The sequence below is a fragment of the Phoca vitulina genome, unplaced genomic scaffold (assembly GCF_004348235.1).
Source record: "Phoca vitulina isolate PV1807 unplaced genomic scaffold, GSC_HSeal_1.0 scaffold22, whole genome shotgun sequence".
NCBI classification, from domain to species: Eukaryota; Metazoa; Chordata; class Mammalia; order Carnivora; family Phocidae; genus Phoca; species Phoca vitulina.
In genome coordinates this window covers 38843918-38860551 of record NW_022589725.1, presented here as the reverse complement: position 1 = coordinate 38860551, position 16634 = coordinate 38843918, and the positions used below count along the sequence as shown (strand labels likewise).

Genomic DNA, 16634 nt, shown 5'->3' with positions numbered 1-16634 from the left:
TGTGGCCCACATACACGATGAGGCTTAGGAGGGCTTCAGGGGTGTTCATTCCAACACATGCCCATGAGATTCATAGGATCCCCAAGGCGACTCTCGGTCTAGATGGAGTTTCGCAGCCTGCACGTGGAGGCATCTCACCGGTACCCAGTTTAATGCTACTCAGGCTGTCCGCTGGCTGCCCAGGTGGAACCTTCCAGGCCTCAGGTCATGCACATGGCGCAGTGGCCAGCTTTGTGCTTTCCAGAATCAGCGCGGTTACCTTCATTAGCTGCTTTTGCACGTGCTTGGACTGGGCAGGCATAGAGCGGCCAGCAGCTCTCTCAGGGGCGACAGCCAGGTGGGCCCAGCGAGGCTGCCCACGCCAGTCCCCTGTGGTGCTTCACAAATGACCGCTTTCGAAAAACTGTGTGGGATCAAAACAAAAAACGTAGGCCAGTTTCCCAGCTCTTTCCTTCTCTCCACCAACCTCAAAAGGTTCTGCCCTAGACTCATCTCCACAGGAGATGCCAGGGGACCACAAATAGGCCAGTGTGCCTCTGCCTCGTCGTTTCTTCTTCCTGTTCTCGCCCGGCCACTTGGCGTCTGTGCGTGGCAGCCATGCGCTTGTGATCTTCCGGACTTTGTCACAAACCCCAGCATTTTTTTTTCCTCACAAAAATGTAATAGTCCAGCAGAAGCAAAGAAGAGTTTATCAGATTGGCCGCCAGCTTCCAGCTAAGATGGAATTTCCTTCTCACCGCCGTGAGCAAAGCCATGACTCTCTGCCACAGAGATAGTTTCGGTAAGTCAGAGAACACAAAACATTTTGGTGTTTTAAAATGTTATTACAGCATAGAATCCAGTCACCTTCTTTTCACCTTTTTTAAAAAATATTTATTTATTTTTGTGAGAGGGAGAGAGACAGCAGGAACACGAGCAGGGGGAGAGGCAGAGGCAGAGGCAGAGGGAGAAGCAGGCTGCCCGCTGAGCAGGGAGCCCGACGAGGGACTCTATCCCAGGACCCCAGGATCATGACCTGAGCCAAAGGCAGATGTTCAACCAACTGAGCCACTCAGGCGCCCCTCTTTTCACCTTTTTTGTAAAATACAACACAGACCTAGAAAGCCATAATAATTGTGTTTTAATGGCAACCATGATAGTCCATCAAACAGTCAAACCAAGCTTCCCTTTCCCATTCCATCATGGTTGGATGCATAAGAGGCCTCCCCTTGTTTTTGAATTGTGTACTTGGGTGTTTTTAGAAAAGCACCCAGGGAGCCAACTGAGATGGAGAACAAATGGGTTCTTTGGGGCACCCAAGTTTAAATTTCAGGACTAATGATTGATCCAGTCACCATTGTATGCAGATAGTGGAAAGAGTGAAGTAGCATCCATTGCAAACTATCTGCTCAAATAGGTGGTCTTTCTCTGTCAGGAAGGGTCACGTCTGTCCCATCTGTGGCAAAGATGCAGCATAGGGGAACTGTAGGAAGGGAAGTTCACCACTGAGCCCCATGGAGAGGATCATTCATTCCAGTGGATAGTTATTGTGTCCCTACAAAGTCCCAGGCACCTTCCCGGGCACTGGGCGTAACAGCAGTGAAAAGACAGTCTCCTCCCCTGTGAGCTTGCACACCAATCTGGGTGAAGAATCCCTGCTCCAGAGAGCTGCCAGATGCCCTCACGGTGGGCAGGTGAAACGAGGAAGAGAAGACAAGCTTTATCGTAGACCAGTTTTACCAACACTCTGGAACTCTTTCGAGGGTGGCTGCTGTCACCTGTCATCCATGGAGGTGACACCCACTGGTAATGAGACTCTCCCCTTTAGTGAAGTCCAAAATGACTCTGCTTTATGCTAATGCTCTCCCAGAGCAAAGTGAGGGAGCGGAGCTCATGTGCTGAGCTCCTGATAAGAAACCCAGCCCTGAAGCTATTGCCCCCTACCCACACACCCTCTTTGGACCTCCGTATGATGTCCCAAAAAGTATTTACACTGGTTTTTCCTCTTCACGTGGTTAAATGGGCCAGGGGTTGCTGGTCAAGCTTATTCCAGACCAGGTCAGGCCATCCTGTCTCACTGGGATCCATCACGGAAAAACAAACATTGCGTAAGGCTTTGAAATGGACAAAAGTTTGCTGGAAATGGACAAAAGGCTTTGAAATAGGCAGAAGGTTCAGCACACCCTTCTGAGTTATCTTCAGCTTTCATGTATTTGAGTTATTTTACAACTCTCTAAATTGTATCAATAATAATGCAAATGATTCTCCCCCGGGGAAATGCAAACTAATTGTGTCAGGTGGATGCTATTGATTACTGCCCTGAGGACAGATCTGTGGGGCATCTTTACTGTCTATACACGCTCAGTGCTTGGAATTCTCCTTTGAACAAGTTGGCAACATTTTACGAACTTCCTCTTTAATAAATGACTTACATGAGATCTTTGACACATGTTCATTTTATATCTGTAGAGAGCCGTGGTTTTACCTTCATTAAAAAAGTATCTTTTGGGGCACCTGGGCAGCTCAGTTATTGGGTGTCTGCCTTCGGCTCAGGTCATGATCCCGGGGTCCTGGGATCGAGCCCCACATCGGGCTCCCTGCTCAGTGGGAAGCCTGCTTCTCCCTCTCCCGCTCCACCTGCTTGTGTTCCCTCTCTCACTGTGTCTCTCTCTGTCAAATAAATAAATAAAATTTTTAGAAAAAAAAAGTATCTTTTAACGATAGCAATAAGCCAGATCCCCCTCCCCTCAACACTGCCCTGCTTTTCAGCTGAACATTAATTATCCTTCTTTCCTGGAACACCAAAGACCTTGGGATTTGGAGCGTTCAGCTGAGTCACATGCCCTCCTGTCTCCCCTTCATGATCTCCCTGATGCCTGGCCTGCAGGTGCTACATTTCCAGCCTCTGATTGGCAGCTGGCTCCCATCCATACTCTGCCTCCACGTCTCCTCCCAGCCTATCCCTTAACTGCCCCATGTGCCAACCATAGGGGGCTGAGGGGCACATTCTCCAGCTCTGGGAACGGCACCTCTTTCTCTGTAGGATTTGCTTTTCTCCCACCTCACACTAGATGGGCTTTAAGTTCCCTCTCATGGCTCAGGCTATTTAGCTGTCTGTGCTTTCTGTCCCAAAAGCCACCTTGCTGGGGTTCACGGGTACGGAATGCCTGCCCAGGACCCCCCAGGATCTGCTATAGGAGTGAGAAGGCCCCAGTACACAGAAGTTAAAAGCCCCAGAAAAGTTGGTAATTCCATAGTGATCGGTTTATCTGTCCATCTGTCTATCTAATTATTCATTTGGGGTTGTTATTTCAATGTAGGCTCTTGGCATCTGTTCCATTTGCTGCTTTTGGAATTTGTGACTCATCTACTTCAGTCATGCATAGAAGAGGAAGAGGAGGACGACGACGGGGGACATCTCAAGGAAATGCTACCAGATGATCAGTCTCTTGTCCAGCCAGACCAGGCATATTTCCACCCTCCAGATTCTTCACCATCTCAGGAGTATGAAAGCCCAAGTGTGGATCCACACTGGGTGACCCTGAAACACATGGGCCAGAGCCGATGTCCCATGGGTGTGAGCAGTGTGGTTCTCAGGGTCCTGGGCTTCCTGGTGGACAGTGACACGGGCAATAAGGTACAGACACAGGGGCCCCAGCTTCTGTAGTCTTTGCAAAGGACTGAGAACTATCACATGGTTAGGAAACCCATAAAGATCACTTTGTCCAAATGACGATACACGGTTCTAGATCCGTCTTTGCTTTGGGAGATTTTGCCAGAGGTGGTTATAGTAGCTTATCTGTTGATCACTGGTTGGCTCAGGTTCGTGGTGCATAGATAGGTACCTGGCACACTCAGAGGTGTGGAATATTTGGATGGCCTGGGTCTTGCCTTCCCACAGCTTACCAGGTGGTTAGACTGACTGAGCTAACTAGACTAAGAGAGAAGCACTGACAGCACCTCTGGTATTTTGGATTTTGAAAAGATGGAATTGGGGTGCATCCTGAAAGATATAAAATTGAGAACTGCTGGGGCGCCTGGGTGGCTCAGTTGGTTAAGTGGCCAACTCTTGATTTCAGCTCAGGCCCTGATCTCAGGGTTGTGAGATCGAGCCCCATGTCCGGTTCCACACCGGGCATGGAGCCTGCTTAAGATTCTCTCTCTCTGTCTCTCTCTCTGCCCTTCCCTCCTTTAAAAAAAAAGATTCTCTCTGCCTCTTTCCCCCACCTCAAAAAAAAAAAAAAAAAAAAGAATTGCTATTTATCTAACACCTACTATACACCGTTTATATGCATTATCTCAAAGCCATACAATCCTGCAGAGTATCTGCTCTTACCATTTTCATGCCATGGCTGAAGTAACTAAGGCTCAGAGAAGCTAAGTGACTTGCACAAAGTCACACAGCAAGTAAACAGTGGAACAGAGATTAGAGTCCTGGCCTGCCTGATCTCCAGTCCATTCTTCTCCCACAACACGAGATCAGAGGAGGGTGATCCATGCCCCAAGGAGAATAGGACACAGGTTGCAGAGGTCAGAGAGGGGGCCCTCTCTGAGTGCCAGAAAGTGGAGCCAAACTGATGAAACAAGCAACTGCAACTCCTCTGTTGACCGAGGAAGCGGGGGTACCTGGTGTAAAAAAAAAAAAAAAAATTGCCTTAGTATTAATTTCTAAAATTTCTATACATGTTTGGAAGTTTAGCCACTTTGCATAGTATTTCTTTCGCACTCTCAAGTTCCTTCCTCTTTTGAGATGAGGAGTTGAGTTGAGTAGGAGACCCAGGCAGAGGCCTTGCCCTTCACCTGAGTTAACAGTGGTCTTGATCATGGAAATGAGTCACAGCTTGAAACTGTCCATACCCTACTGTCCTCACAATAACCACAACCTCCAAGGGACCTTTCCTTGCTGAACAAACCGTCATTCCAAGTACTCCAGAGTTCAGAGAACCCTGTTAATTTTTTTTATATAAAGATTTATTTATCTATTTTTAGGGAGAGAGTGTGATTAGGGGGAGGGGCAGAGGGAGAAGGAGAGAATCCACAAGTAGACTCCCTGCTGAGCGGGGAGCTCGACACGGGGCTCAGTCCCAGGACCCTAAGATCATGACCTGAGCTGAAACCCAGAGTCTGATGCTTAACCAACTGAGCCACCCAGGCACCCCCCAGAGAACCCTGTTATTGAACACTACTTGGATGGAACAACCTACTAGACAAAAATAATATGAGCAGGAGCAAAAGAGATGCCTCTCAGGTTTACAAATTCTCTGTCTTTGGTTTTTGTTTTCTTACCTTGCAATAGTAAGTTCATATATCTAGCTGCCTTTGATATGGTTGGTAGAGTAGATTCAGACGTGTGTCTATAAATAAGAAACTCACCTCCTCTGAGAGTGTATCTGTGAAGCAGACATGACAAATAGGCATGAAATAGGGATATAGTGACATACTGGCCTCAAATCAGGGACCCCATGGCAGGGGCAGGAGAGCTGGGCCGCCTTAGGAAAACAACAGCTGGGGACAATTAGGGCATCACTCACGAGTTGGTATTTCAGGGCTTTGGGTAGAGAGAAGGCCCAGTTAGACCCAGCTGGCCAGGCTGTGCCCAGTGGAATGTCTCTCCCTGCACCCTGACCCTCTGGACGATGTACCCTGTCCTGGCAACAGGGTCCAGAAAGGGCTGGCCAGTAGGAAGCCCCCCTGAGTACACTCTGGAGCATTCTATGGAACCCTAACAGGACAAGCAATTGTGCTGGATGCTCAGCTCCAAGTGTGTACATCTCTCCACTCACTGGCTGGGGAGAGAGCTAGGACTGTAGACAATTTGACATGCCCCTTAGTCACCAAGGTAACCGGGAGTAAACTTTTACTTCTTTGGCCACAGTTAGAAGCTGGTGGAGAGCAGACACTGTCAGCTCCTTGTGCTGGGCATTTAAATGCATCGTTTCAGCAACCCAATGAGATGTACCATCATTGCCCCCATTTCACAGATAGCATAACTGAGGCTCATGAGGGGTGGAGTAATGTTCCCAAGGTCACCTCACTAGTAATTGACAGAGCAGGGATTCAAACCTCTGTAGCTCTCCTTGCAAAACTGTCCCTTCCTAGCACCCTCTCTCTCCCCAGAAGATGCTACCATGTACTCTAATTCCAAAAGCAGTGACTTGGGAATAAATTAAAAATACCTTCAAGTCTGATGACTTGGGAATGTAAGTGGGCAATTGTAGTACATAACTTTCTGGGTTCAAATGCCCCATCTTCCACTTCTTAGCTGAGAACATTGGGCAGGTTGCTTAATTTATCTGTTCCTCAGCTTCCTTATCTACAAAATGGGAATAATAATATCTAATTCCATAGGGCTGTTATAAAGTTTAAATAAGTCAATCATTGCAAAATTCTTGGAACAGAGTAAGAACCCATAATCATTAGTCATCATTATTATTTCTCCAAAAAACTTAATCTGAGCGCCTTTCCACGACACTCCACCCAATCCCCTAGCAACTCCAAAGTTTATTGCAGTGGGGTTTGACTTATATTTAATTGGTGGAAACAATGGAGAAAGACATTAAATACTTAATTGAACTACATAATAAAGCAATACAGGCAGATGAATGTCAGATAACCCAAGGTAATATGCATTAGAGATTAATTAAACCTGCTTCTGTCTGTGCATGCCTGCTGAATTAGCTATAATGACTTAAACGCTCTAACACCAAAAAGTTATGCTCATCTAATTTTTATTGCATTCATTATTCAGCATTTGCACTCCTCATCAACAAAAAAGCACACCCTCGGTGTCCCATCTGCATTCATCTGCCACGAGTTAACCACCCCATTCAGCGGCACATCTGTGGCTTCCTCGTTCTTTGAACAATTTAGTGTTACCCTGCACCTATGATAACATCCAGAGTCAGTATTCTGGACTGCCGTATCCATCTGTCACTCTTCTACACTCCAGCAACATTCACGATAGGAAGGTGCCCAGGAGTGTTTAAGAATAAAGTAAAAAATCACAGATATTAAATAAGGAATATTCTTTTTAAAAACATACCACATGGGGGCGCCTGGCTGGCTGAGTTGGTAGAGCACGTGACTCTTGATCTTGGGCTTGTGAGTCTGAGCCCCACATTGGGTGTAGAGATCACTTAAAAAAATATTTAGAAATAAAAAATAAATAAATAAATAAATAAAAGCATACCACACATTTTTCACTTTAGGGCATGTACTCAAGGATTAAAGCATGGCAAAAATATTTAAAAACAAGGGACTCTTTAGCTATAGGACAAAGGTAAAGACGATTTTTTTGAGAGAGAAGAAAAACATCCTCTCATTGGGTGGTGATGGTTATTGTCAAATTTAGGGAGAAAGCGTGAGAAATACTTTCACTAACCTTGCGTTTGAAGTTGTTTTGTGTACATCTTTGTAAAATATATTCCTTATGGGGGTGGAGGGGGTTATCAATGAAACCAGACCCAAGAAAATACGTCTCTATCAGTTTGAAAGTATTCATGTCCGAGGAATTGCTAATCTTCCCAGTACCATCAGAGCTAAGGGAAGGAAGGCCTAGTATCCTGGTTTCTCTGATAGGAAGCCTTGCTCAGGCAAGTTAGATGGCTTATCCAAGAGTGGGCACTAAGTTAACACTAGAATCTGTGAATCTCTCAAATCTATTACTACCCAACTGAGTGTTAATTTAACCAATGACTGTTTTCATGCCCCCCCCCCCCGCCCCTTATCTATTGGTATATTTGATGGATGGTGGAGGGAGGGTCTATGTGGGAATTTGAGCTAAGAATGCAGGGACTGGTATCCATCTGGAAGTCAGCCAAAGCGATGAGCATTGCAGCCACATAGGAGCCCCTTAAACATTTCACAGGTTCCTTCTTGATTTTCACAACGGATCCACACTCTCCCGTGTCTTTAATGGAAGAGTGTTGGTTTGATCTCAGCTCCTCACAAACAACCGCAGGCCCATTCCTTTTCCTAAAGAGAGCCCACCCGCCTCACCCCCCATGGCCCCTCTCTCTTGCACCATCCCAGGGTTGAGATTCCTTCCCTGAAGTCCTCATCAGGCCCCGAGCATTCCTCAAAGAAATTAGGATATCCCGTAGTAGGAACAAATGCAGAAGCTTCCAGTTGAGGTCCAAGGGTGGGGCGAGGTCATGGTAGAATATAAATGGTGGGTCCCGCAACAGGGAATAACTTTTTTTTCTATCTTTGTCTTTTAAACATTTCCCCCTTGCAGCTCATCCAGGTATTATTGGAGGACAAGGCCACGGAAAGCACGGTCAAACTCAGCCTTCCTGTGGGACAAGAAGCCCTTGTAACCCTAAAAGATGGACAAAAATTTGTAATTCACGTATCAGATATACCCCAAAGCTCTGAAAATATTTTTTTTCAGGGAAAGCAATGCAATATATGATTATTTATTTGAATAGGACATAAGAAAACACAGATTTTCACTCTTAAAAATATATTAAATGCTAAAGCTTTTGTATTGGTAGGAAAGAAGATTTTATGTACATAATAGAGGTAGCATTGTATGTATTGTGTTTATATGTATTTCAAGGAGTTAGTTTTGATGAATCATATAAACTGATTTGGAGAATAATTTTTGCCTCTGTTGCTTTTCTTCGGGGCTTTTCAGGTGTGTTTATTGGGAACTTAACAGAAGAGAAATTTGAGAAATCTTGTTGGGAGTAGAGAAATAGATAGATCTCTAGAGAAAGATAAAGTTTGAAGAATACAAACTGATACCAGGAGTAGAAGGCCAATGGTAACATTTTTCTTCCCCTTGGTAGTGCCTTGATTGAAAGAGAATTTGCAGAAAGATCCCCTCAGACAGTGAGGAACAGACAAAATGCAATTTGATACCACCTGTTTAGCTTACACATTGGTCCATTAAGAACATTCCAAAGTGAGGTCGAATTTTGAACCCAACAGTGTCTGCAACAAATGATGATATCCTGCTTTGAATCACTTTTTATTCCTCTCTTTGTTGCAAAATCCTAAGAAATGTTGAAACTAAGAATAGAGCCTCATTAAACCAGATCAATTTTTATGTAACTGATTATAATATTTAAAAGAAATTTAACAATTCATGCTTAACATGATTTCTGGCATAAGTGGAGATAATAGAGAATATTTTATTGATCTCATGTTATTTAAGAAATGAATTAAATTTCCCTAAACGCTTGGAAATTTTAAAGAAACATTAAGAACTCTGTCTCTAGATTCATTAAGAATTATTCATCTTTATAGTTAAAGAAGTAATCATTTTTCAAGGCCCTCTCCCCCTACACTTAATATATTACGTCATTACTTAAGCTCTCTGGGAGGAGTTGTTTGTCAAAGACTAACTCAGAGATATTCCTTTGCTCACTGTTCAGTGACCTTGCATATCCTTTGTTTGCTCGCACATAAGTAGAGGGTTGGGAGACTGCGTCAAGGAACAAAGGTAGTACCAAGATGTATCAGTCTGGGAACAGTGAATTTTGTTTGCATATTTGGGGGTAAACTGATTAGCTGAGTAGCAGAGGACATAACGTCCTTGAAAAAGCCAACCAGGTTTATCAAAGGCAACAGTCTGAATTGTTTGTCTCTGGGGTTAGAAGTTAGGGTAGGGGATGAGGGTGGGTAGTAAGAAAGAGGAGCAGAAGGGGCTATTGGGGCCCTCATAGTGTTTCCAGTTCTTGGCTGGGGGGGTGGCCATACAAGTGCATTCACCTTGTGAAAATGTGTCATAAAGCTTATGATTTGATTTACTTTTCTGCTTTATGAAAATAGAAGGCATTGCACACGTAATGGGGATTGTGTTGGAGGTTCCTGGTGGGAGAATGGCTAAGAAGATTTCAAGATTTCAAGAGACAGTGAGCCAGGCTAGAAAGCCTCCGAGGCCAACGAGCACCGATGTGGAAATGGGACTGCGCCTGCCATATACATCTTTGTTTTTCCCACTCAATCCACCTCCCTGATGAGCTGAGGCAGGAGGCCGAGCAAGGAGACCAAGAATCTAACCACATCCTCCTCCCTCACCTCAGGCCTCAAGACCCAACACAGTTCTCAGCCAGGAGAGAGAAGACCGCTTTTATCCTTAATAAAGTTTGACATTTGGATTATTACATTGGATCGGACATTCTAATTACTCAATAGAGATGGTTCCTGTTTCATTCACGGCAAATTATGCTCAGAGACTGAGATTGTCTTTGCCAATAATTTATTTAACGAAATTTCACTGTGGGAATTATAATTTATAATAATGATATGTCACAAGCCAGTCGCATCCAGGATAATGTCTCTTCATGAGCCAATAAAGAAAGAACATACTCCAAACCAGCGATAGATTAATTACATTACTGTCCCAGGCAAAAGGGAGATGAAAGAAAGAAAGTCCAAATTTAATTGAGGGGTACGTTTCCACCAGTTGGTTCTCAGAAGAGTCGGCTGAGCCACCCAAGAGCCGACGTCCAGCGGCCAGCCCAGATTGAAAGTGTCTTGTTGCTAGAGCACCATGCTAGCAGAGCCGAGGTGCTGGTGTTGGCGGGGAAGAGGCTCCCCAGCAATGAGTAGCCTTGCCACAGCAGGAGCTAATGTCCAAGGTCTTCAAAGAGCTCTTTAGATCACCAAAGAGTAGCCTTGTCCAGACGGAACACTCTTGGTAAGTCTTTGCAAGTGTTTAGTATTAAGGGTTTCCTATCTATAAGCACTGAGCGCAGCAGCTTTGGGGCATCCTTTTGATATGGCCACCCAAATGTAAACCAAGTCACCCTTAGATCAAGACAGCTTCACTTATGCCATAAAGAAGTGGATTTGAAGTCGTAACAGGTCTTATGATCGAAAGTGACCTGGTGGTCTATGATGTGAACAAGAACATGAGCATAAATAGGAGCTCCCTCTGGCCCCTTCCCCAAACTTGGGTTTTTATCCAAGAGCCAGAAATAATTCACAGAGCGAATGGCAAAGATTGTTTTCTGCTTGCACCATCTATCACTTCACAATTTGGGCATGACAAACTAATCCTTAATGGCTTAAAACAGCCACACTATGTGTATTTTTCCTCACCGGTCCTCAGGTTGCTTGGACGGTTATGCTGATCTGGGCTGGACCTCGTGAACCTCAGCTGGGCTCACTCAGCCATCTGCCATGGAGGCAATAGTATTTTCTGGAACAGTCATCTGAAATAGAAATACTAATGAGACCGTGTACAAACAGAAATCTTCCCAGGGCCCATCACTAGTGTCAATATGGTGCTTGCAAAAAGAGAAGCACATCAAATAGCACATAGATCTTGGAACATAAAATTGCACCCACGATGATGTTAAACTGGAAGCCCACTAACATTCTGGCAGCAGACAGATCTTGCAAACACAGATATTTGATCTAAAATGTATGGCGATGTGTTCCGAAATTAAATATTTGTCATGTATATTCTTTTATCAAGTACTCTTTAAGCATCAGGGATCATCATGGAACTAAACAGGCAAATTCCTGCTCCTCTGGAGTTTATATTCCTGGTAGAAGAATAACACTTAACTAATCAACAGAAGTCTGATATCTTAGGTAGTGATTGCTATTACTAAGTATAATACTAAAAATAACATGCAATAAGGGAGATAGTGATGGGGAGGCAGGTGTTACTTATAGGGTTCGCCAGCAAGGTCTCCTTCAGAAGGTGTAATTTGAAAAAGAGAGCTGAAGAAAGTAGGAAAAAAGAAATTGTGAGAATCTTCTAGAAGGGTGGGACAATGAATCAGAGTTGTTGAGTAGCACTACCAGGCAGCCCCAGTGGCTTCTTGAAGTTAATGGCCATGAATTTAAAATTATTAAGGGATTTAAAATCAATTATCGGTTTCAGAAATATAGCAAGCTTGTTTATTTGAATGAATTTATCAGGTGAAAACTACTATCTGTATTGGGAAAAATAGAAAACGTCTTCTTAAAAGCATCAAAAAGCTGACTAGATAGGAAAAAAAAAAAAAAATCTCCAGATCAAAATCTAAGAGAAAGTGGACTTTAGTGGGATAAGCCAAGCACCAAGTCTACTTTTTCCAATCTACATAACTTTGAACTTCAGGTCTGATGACCTCTTAGGGTGAAGAGAGCAGTAGCCGAATACCAGAACCCACCCAGGGTAGGGAGTCAAATAGCAGACCTCACAAATTGGAACATCCGAAGGGTTATACACTCCAGGTAAGGGTGAGTCAGAAGTAAATGCGCCTCTGCCCTCTCCACCCCACCCCCGCTCCACATCCAGGAGGTTTCAAAGAAGGTTGCTGTGTGTATCAGCTCAGGGAGAAAGCTGTCACTCACTCTTCTCCCTTTCTCCCAGCCCCTAGCAACCACTCCTTTTATTGACAAATGGTATTCTATTGTATGGATAAACCACATTTCATTTATCCATTCATCATTTGATAGATATTTAGGTTGTTTTCCCTGAATGGAAACATAAATAATGTCATTTCCATTTGAATAAGGCCTCTACAAACATTGGTGTACAAGTTTTTGTGTGGACATATGTTTTCATTTATCTTGGGTATATATACCTACGAATGAAATTGCTGGTTCATATGCTAACTCTATGTTTAACATTTTCAAGAACACCCAAACTATTTTCCAAAGTGACTGCACCATTTTATATTCCCATCAGAAATGGGTAACGGTTCCACATTTTCACCAATATCTATCACTTGCCTTTTTGATCATAGGCATCCAAGTGGGTGTGAGGTGGTATCTCATTGTGGTTTTGATTTGCATTTCCCTAATGACTAATGATGTTGAGCATTTTCTCATGTGCTTATTGGCCATTTGCATATCTTCTTTGGAGAAATGTCTATTCAAATCTTTTGCACAGGGCGCCTGGGTGGCTCAGTTGGTTAAGCGACTGCCTTCGGCTCAGGTCATGATCCTGGAGTCCCGGGATCGAGTCCCGCATCGGGCTCCCTGCTCAGCGGGGAGTCTGCTTCTCCCTCTGACCCTCCTCCCTCTCATGCTCTCTGTCTCTCATACTCTCTCAAATAAATAAATAAATAAATCTTAAAAAAAAAAAAAAATGTCCATACCTTTAAAAAAAAAAAAAAAACAAATCTTTGCACATTTTTTCTTATTTATTTATTTTTAAAGATTTTATGTATTTTTTTTAAGATTTTATTTACTCATTTGACAGAGAGAGAGAGGGAGAGAGCACAAGCAGGGGGGAGCAGCAGGTATAGGGAGAGGGAGAAGCAGGCTCCCAGCTGAGCAGGGAGCCCGATGCGGGGCTCGATTCCCAGACCCTGGGATCATGACCTGAGCCAAAGGCAGACGCTTAACCAACTGAGCCACCCAGGCGTCCCTGTATTTATTTATTTTAGAGAGAGAGCATGTGAGCAGTGGAAGGGGCAGAGGGAGAGGGAGAGAGAGAATCTCAAGCAGACTCTGTGCCGAGTGGATCTCATCCTGAGATCATCACCTGAGCTGAGATCAAGAGTTGGACACTTAACACACTGAGCCGCTGGCACACCACCAACTCTACCCTGCAAGACAGCATGAGGGGAAGCCAAGGACTTCAGGCACCCCATTTGCATATTTTTAGAGAGGCTTATTTGTTTTCTTGTTATTGAGTTGTAGATGTTCTTTGGATATTCTGGATACAAGTCCCTTGTCAGATACATGATTTGCACATATTGTAACAGTAAATACTGCAGGATGTCTCTGTAACAGAATGTTTTACCTAGCAAAAAAGTCTTTATCACATCTAATAAATATAACAACATTCTTTCATATCATCTAATACTTAGCCCATATCCAGATTTCTCTACTTACCTCAATAATAGATTTTAACAGTTGGTCCCTACATTGTACCTCATCTTATGTCTCCTAAATCTTTTCATATCTATAACCATACACCCATAATTTTTCATGCCATTTATTTGTTGAAGAAACTGGGTTATTCATACCTACCATGGAGTGTTCCACATTCTGAATTATGTAACTTGTTCCATTGCATTCTGTTTTTCTGTTATCTAGAAGTTAAAGTAGATGCTTGGGTGGATTCAAGCCAAAATTTTTATGTGTTTGTTTGTTTCAAGTTTTTATTTAAATTCTAGTTAGTTAATAGGAAACAAACTGAGGGTTGCTGGAGGGTAGGAGAGGTAGGTGGGGAGGATGGGGTAACTGAGTGATGGGCATTGAGGAGGGCACATGATTAATGAGCACTGGATGTTATATGCAACTGATGAATCACTGACCTCTACCCCTGAAATTAATAATACACTATATGTTAATTAATTGAATTTAAATAAAATTAAATTAAGAAATAAAAAATAAAAGTTCTATGGAAAATAACAAAAAAATAATAAATTCTAGTTAGTTAACATATAGTGTAATATTGGTTTCAGGAGTAGAATTTAGTGATTCATCATTTACATACAACACCCAGTGCTCATCCCAAGTGCCCTCCTTAATCCCCATCACCCACTTAGCCCATCCTCCCACCTACCTCCCCTGCAACAACCGTCAGTTTGTTCTCTATAGTTAAGACTCTCTTATGGTTTGCTTCCCTCTCTTTTTTTTCTTCCCCTATGTTCATCTGCTTTGTTTCTGAAATTCCACATATGAGTGAAGTCATATGATATTTGTCTTTCTCTGGTTGGCTTATTTCACTTAACATAATACACTCGAGCTCCATCCACATCATTGCAAATGACAAGAGATTTCATGCTTTTTGATGGCTAAGTAATTTTCCATTGTTTGTATACACCACATCTTCTCTATCCATTCATCAGTCAATGGACGTTTGGGCTCTTTCCATAATTTGGCTATCGTTGATAATACTGCTATAAACATCAGGGTGCATGTACCCCTTCAAATCTGTATTTTTGTATCCTTTGGGTAAATACCTAGTAGTGCAGTTGTGGAGTCATAGGGTAGCTCTATTTTTAACTTTTTGAGGAACCTCCATACTATTTTCCAGAGTGGCTGCACCAGTTTGCATTCCCACCAACAGTGTAGGAGGGTTTTCCTTTCTCCACATCCTCACTAGCGTCTGTTCTTTCCTGAGTTGTTAATTTTAGCCATTCTGACAGGTGTGAGGTGGCATCTCATCGTAGTTTTGATTTGTATTTCCCTGCTGAGCACCTTTTCATGTATCTGTTAGCCATCTGGATGCCTTCTTTGGAAAAATGTCTGTTTGTGTCTTCTGCCCATTTTGAACTGGATTATTTGTTTTTGGGGTGTTGAATTTGATACGTTCTTTATAGATTTTGGATGCTAACCATTGATCCGACATGTCATTTGCACATATCTTCTCCCATTTCATAGGTCAGGCCAAATTTTTTTAAAACACTTCATAGATAACCCTTTGCAATTCCTACTTGTGTACACACTACTACATCACATCAGGAAATACTTGATGTCACTGTAATGGGCTGAATGTTTGTGTTCCTCCAAAATTCATAGGTTGAAGCCCTAGACCCCAGTGTTTAAAGGTGGGGACTTTGGGAGGCAACTAGGATTAGATGAGGTCATGAGGGTGGGGCCCTCATGATGGGATTCGTGCCTTTATAAAAAGAGAACAAGAGGAAAGGCCATGTGAGAACACAGGGAGATAGCCGTCTACAAGCCAGGAAGAGAGCCCTCACCAGACATCAAACCTGCTAGCACCTTGATCTTGGACTTCTCAGCCTCCAGAACCGTGAGAAAAAAATGTCTGTTGTTTGAACCACCTAGTCTATGTTATTTTGTTATAGCAGCCCAAACAGACTAAGACTGTCCTTTGTCCCACATTTGATGAAATTAAGAATTAAGATTGATCACAGGGCTCAAGTGTTGCCAGGCAGATGTATCCACTATAAGATTCCACTCAAAATTTCACTTAGTATTTTATATATTGATTATTGTTGCCTATATTGATTGCTCCATTAGGGGTTGCAAAATGATTTTTTTCCCTAATTTTCTAATTCCTTCTAGCTGTATTAGCTAGAATTTTTCTAGAAAGAAAATCTTTCCCTCATCAACGGTTTGGTTACCTTGAAATATAATTGAAATATAAGAGGAAAGGCAGGATAAATGCTTAGATTATTTTTGCTTTAGAAAAAAATAGAATAAATCAGATGCCCAGTGATGACTATTGAGGATTTGTCTTTTGTTTTTGTTTTTAATCATTAGTAACTCAAAAGACCAGTGTACCCATTACCTGTACTTACGTCTTACAGGATTATTGTACAACATCAAAAGCAGGAATTGAACATTGGTGCTGTGTGTGTACAGTTCTAAGACACTTTATCACATGTGGATTTGTGTAACCACCACCACAACCAAGATGCAGAACTCTTCCACCATCACAAAGAGCTCCCTCATGCTACCCCCTTATAGTTACACACCACCCCCCATGTACCATCACTAACCCTTAGCAACCACTAGTCTGTTTCCCATCCCTATAACTTTGTCATTTTGAGACTGTTATATAAATGAAATCATACAATGTGTGACCTTTTGAGTCTGGGACTTTTTCTTCACTCAACATAATGTTTATAAGATCCACCCAAGTTGTTGCATATATCAGTTTTTATTGCTGAGTAGTATTCCATGGTATGGGTATACCCATTTGTTTAGCCATTCACATATTGAGGAACATTTGGGTTGCTGCCATTTTGGGGCTGTTACAAATAAAGTTGCGATGAACACTG

At 42.9% G+C, this 16634-nt stretch overlaps 1 protein-coding gene across 1 annotated transcript in view; it reads left to right on the top strand.

Annotated features, from left to right (window-relative positions):
• Window positions 1-8623, top strand: part of RFX8 (RFX family member 8, lacking RFX DNA binding domain) — a 62568-nt gene extending 53945 nt beyond the window's left edge. Inside the window, exons 13-15 of the mRNA XM_032420101.1 lie at window positions 667-781; window positions 3300-3616; window positions 8216-8623. Coding sequence (XP_032275992.1) covers window positions 667-781; window positions 3300-3616; window positions 8216-8392 — 609 coding nt within the window. The 3' untranslated portion in view covers window positions 8393-8623. The remainder of the gene's footprint in view (window positions 1-666; window positions 782-3299; window positions 3617-8215) is intronic.
• The last annotated feature ends 8011 nt before the right edge of the window (window positions 8624-16634 follow it).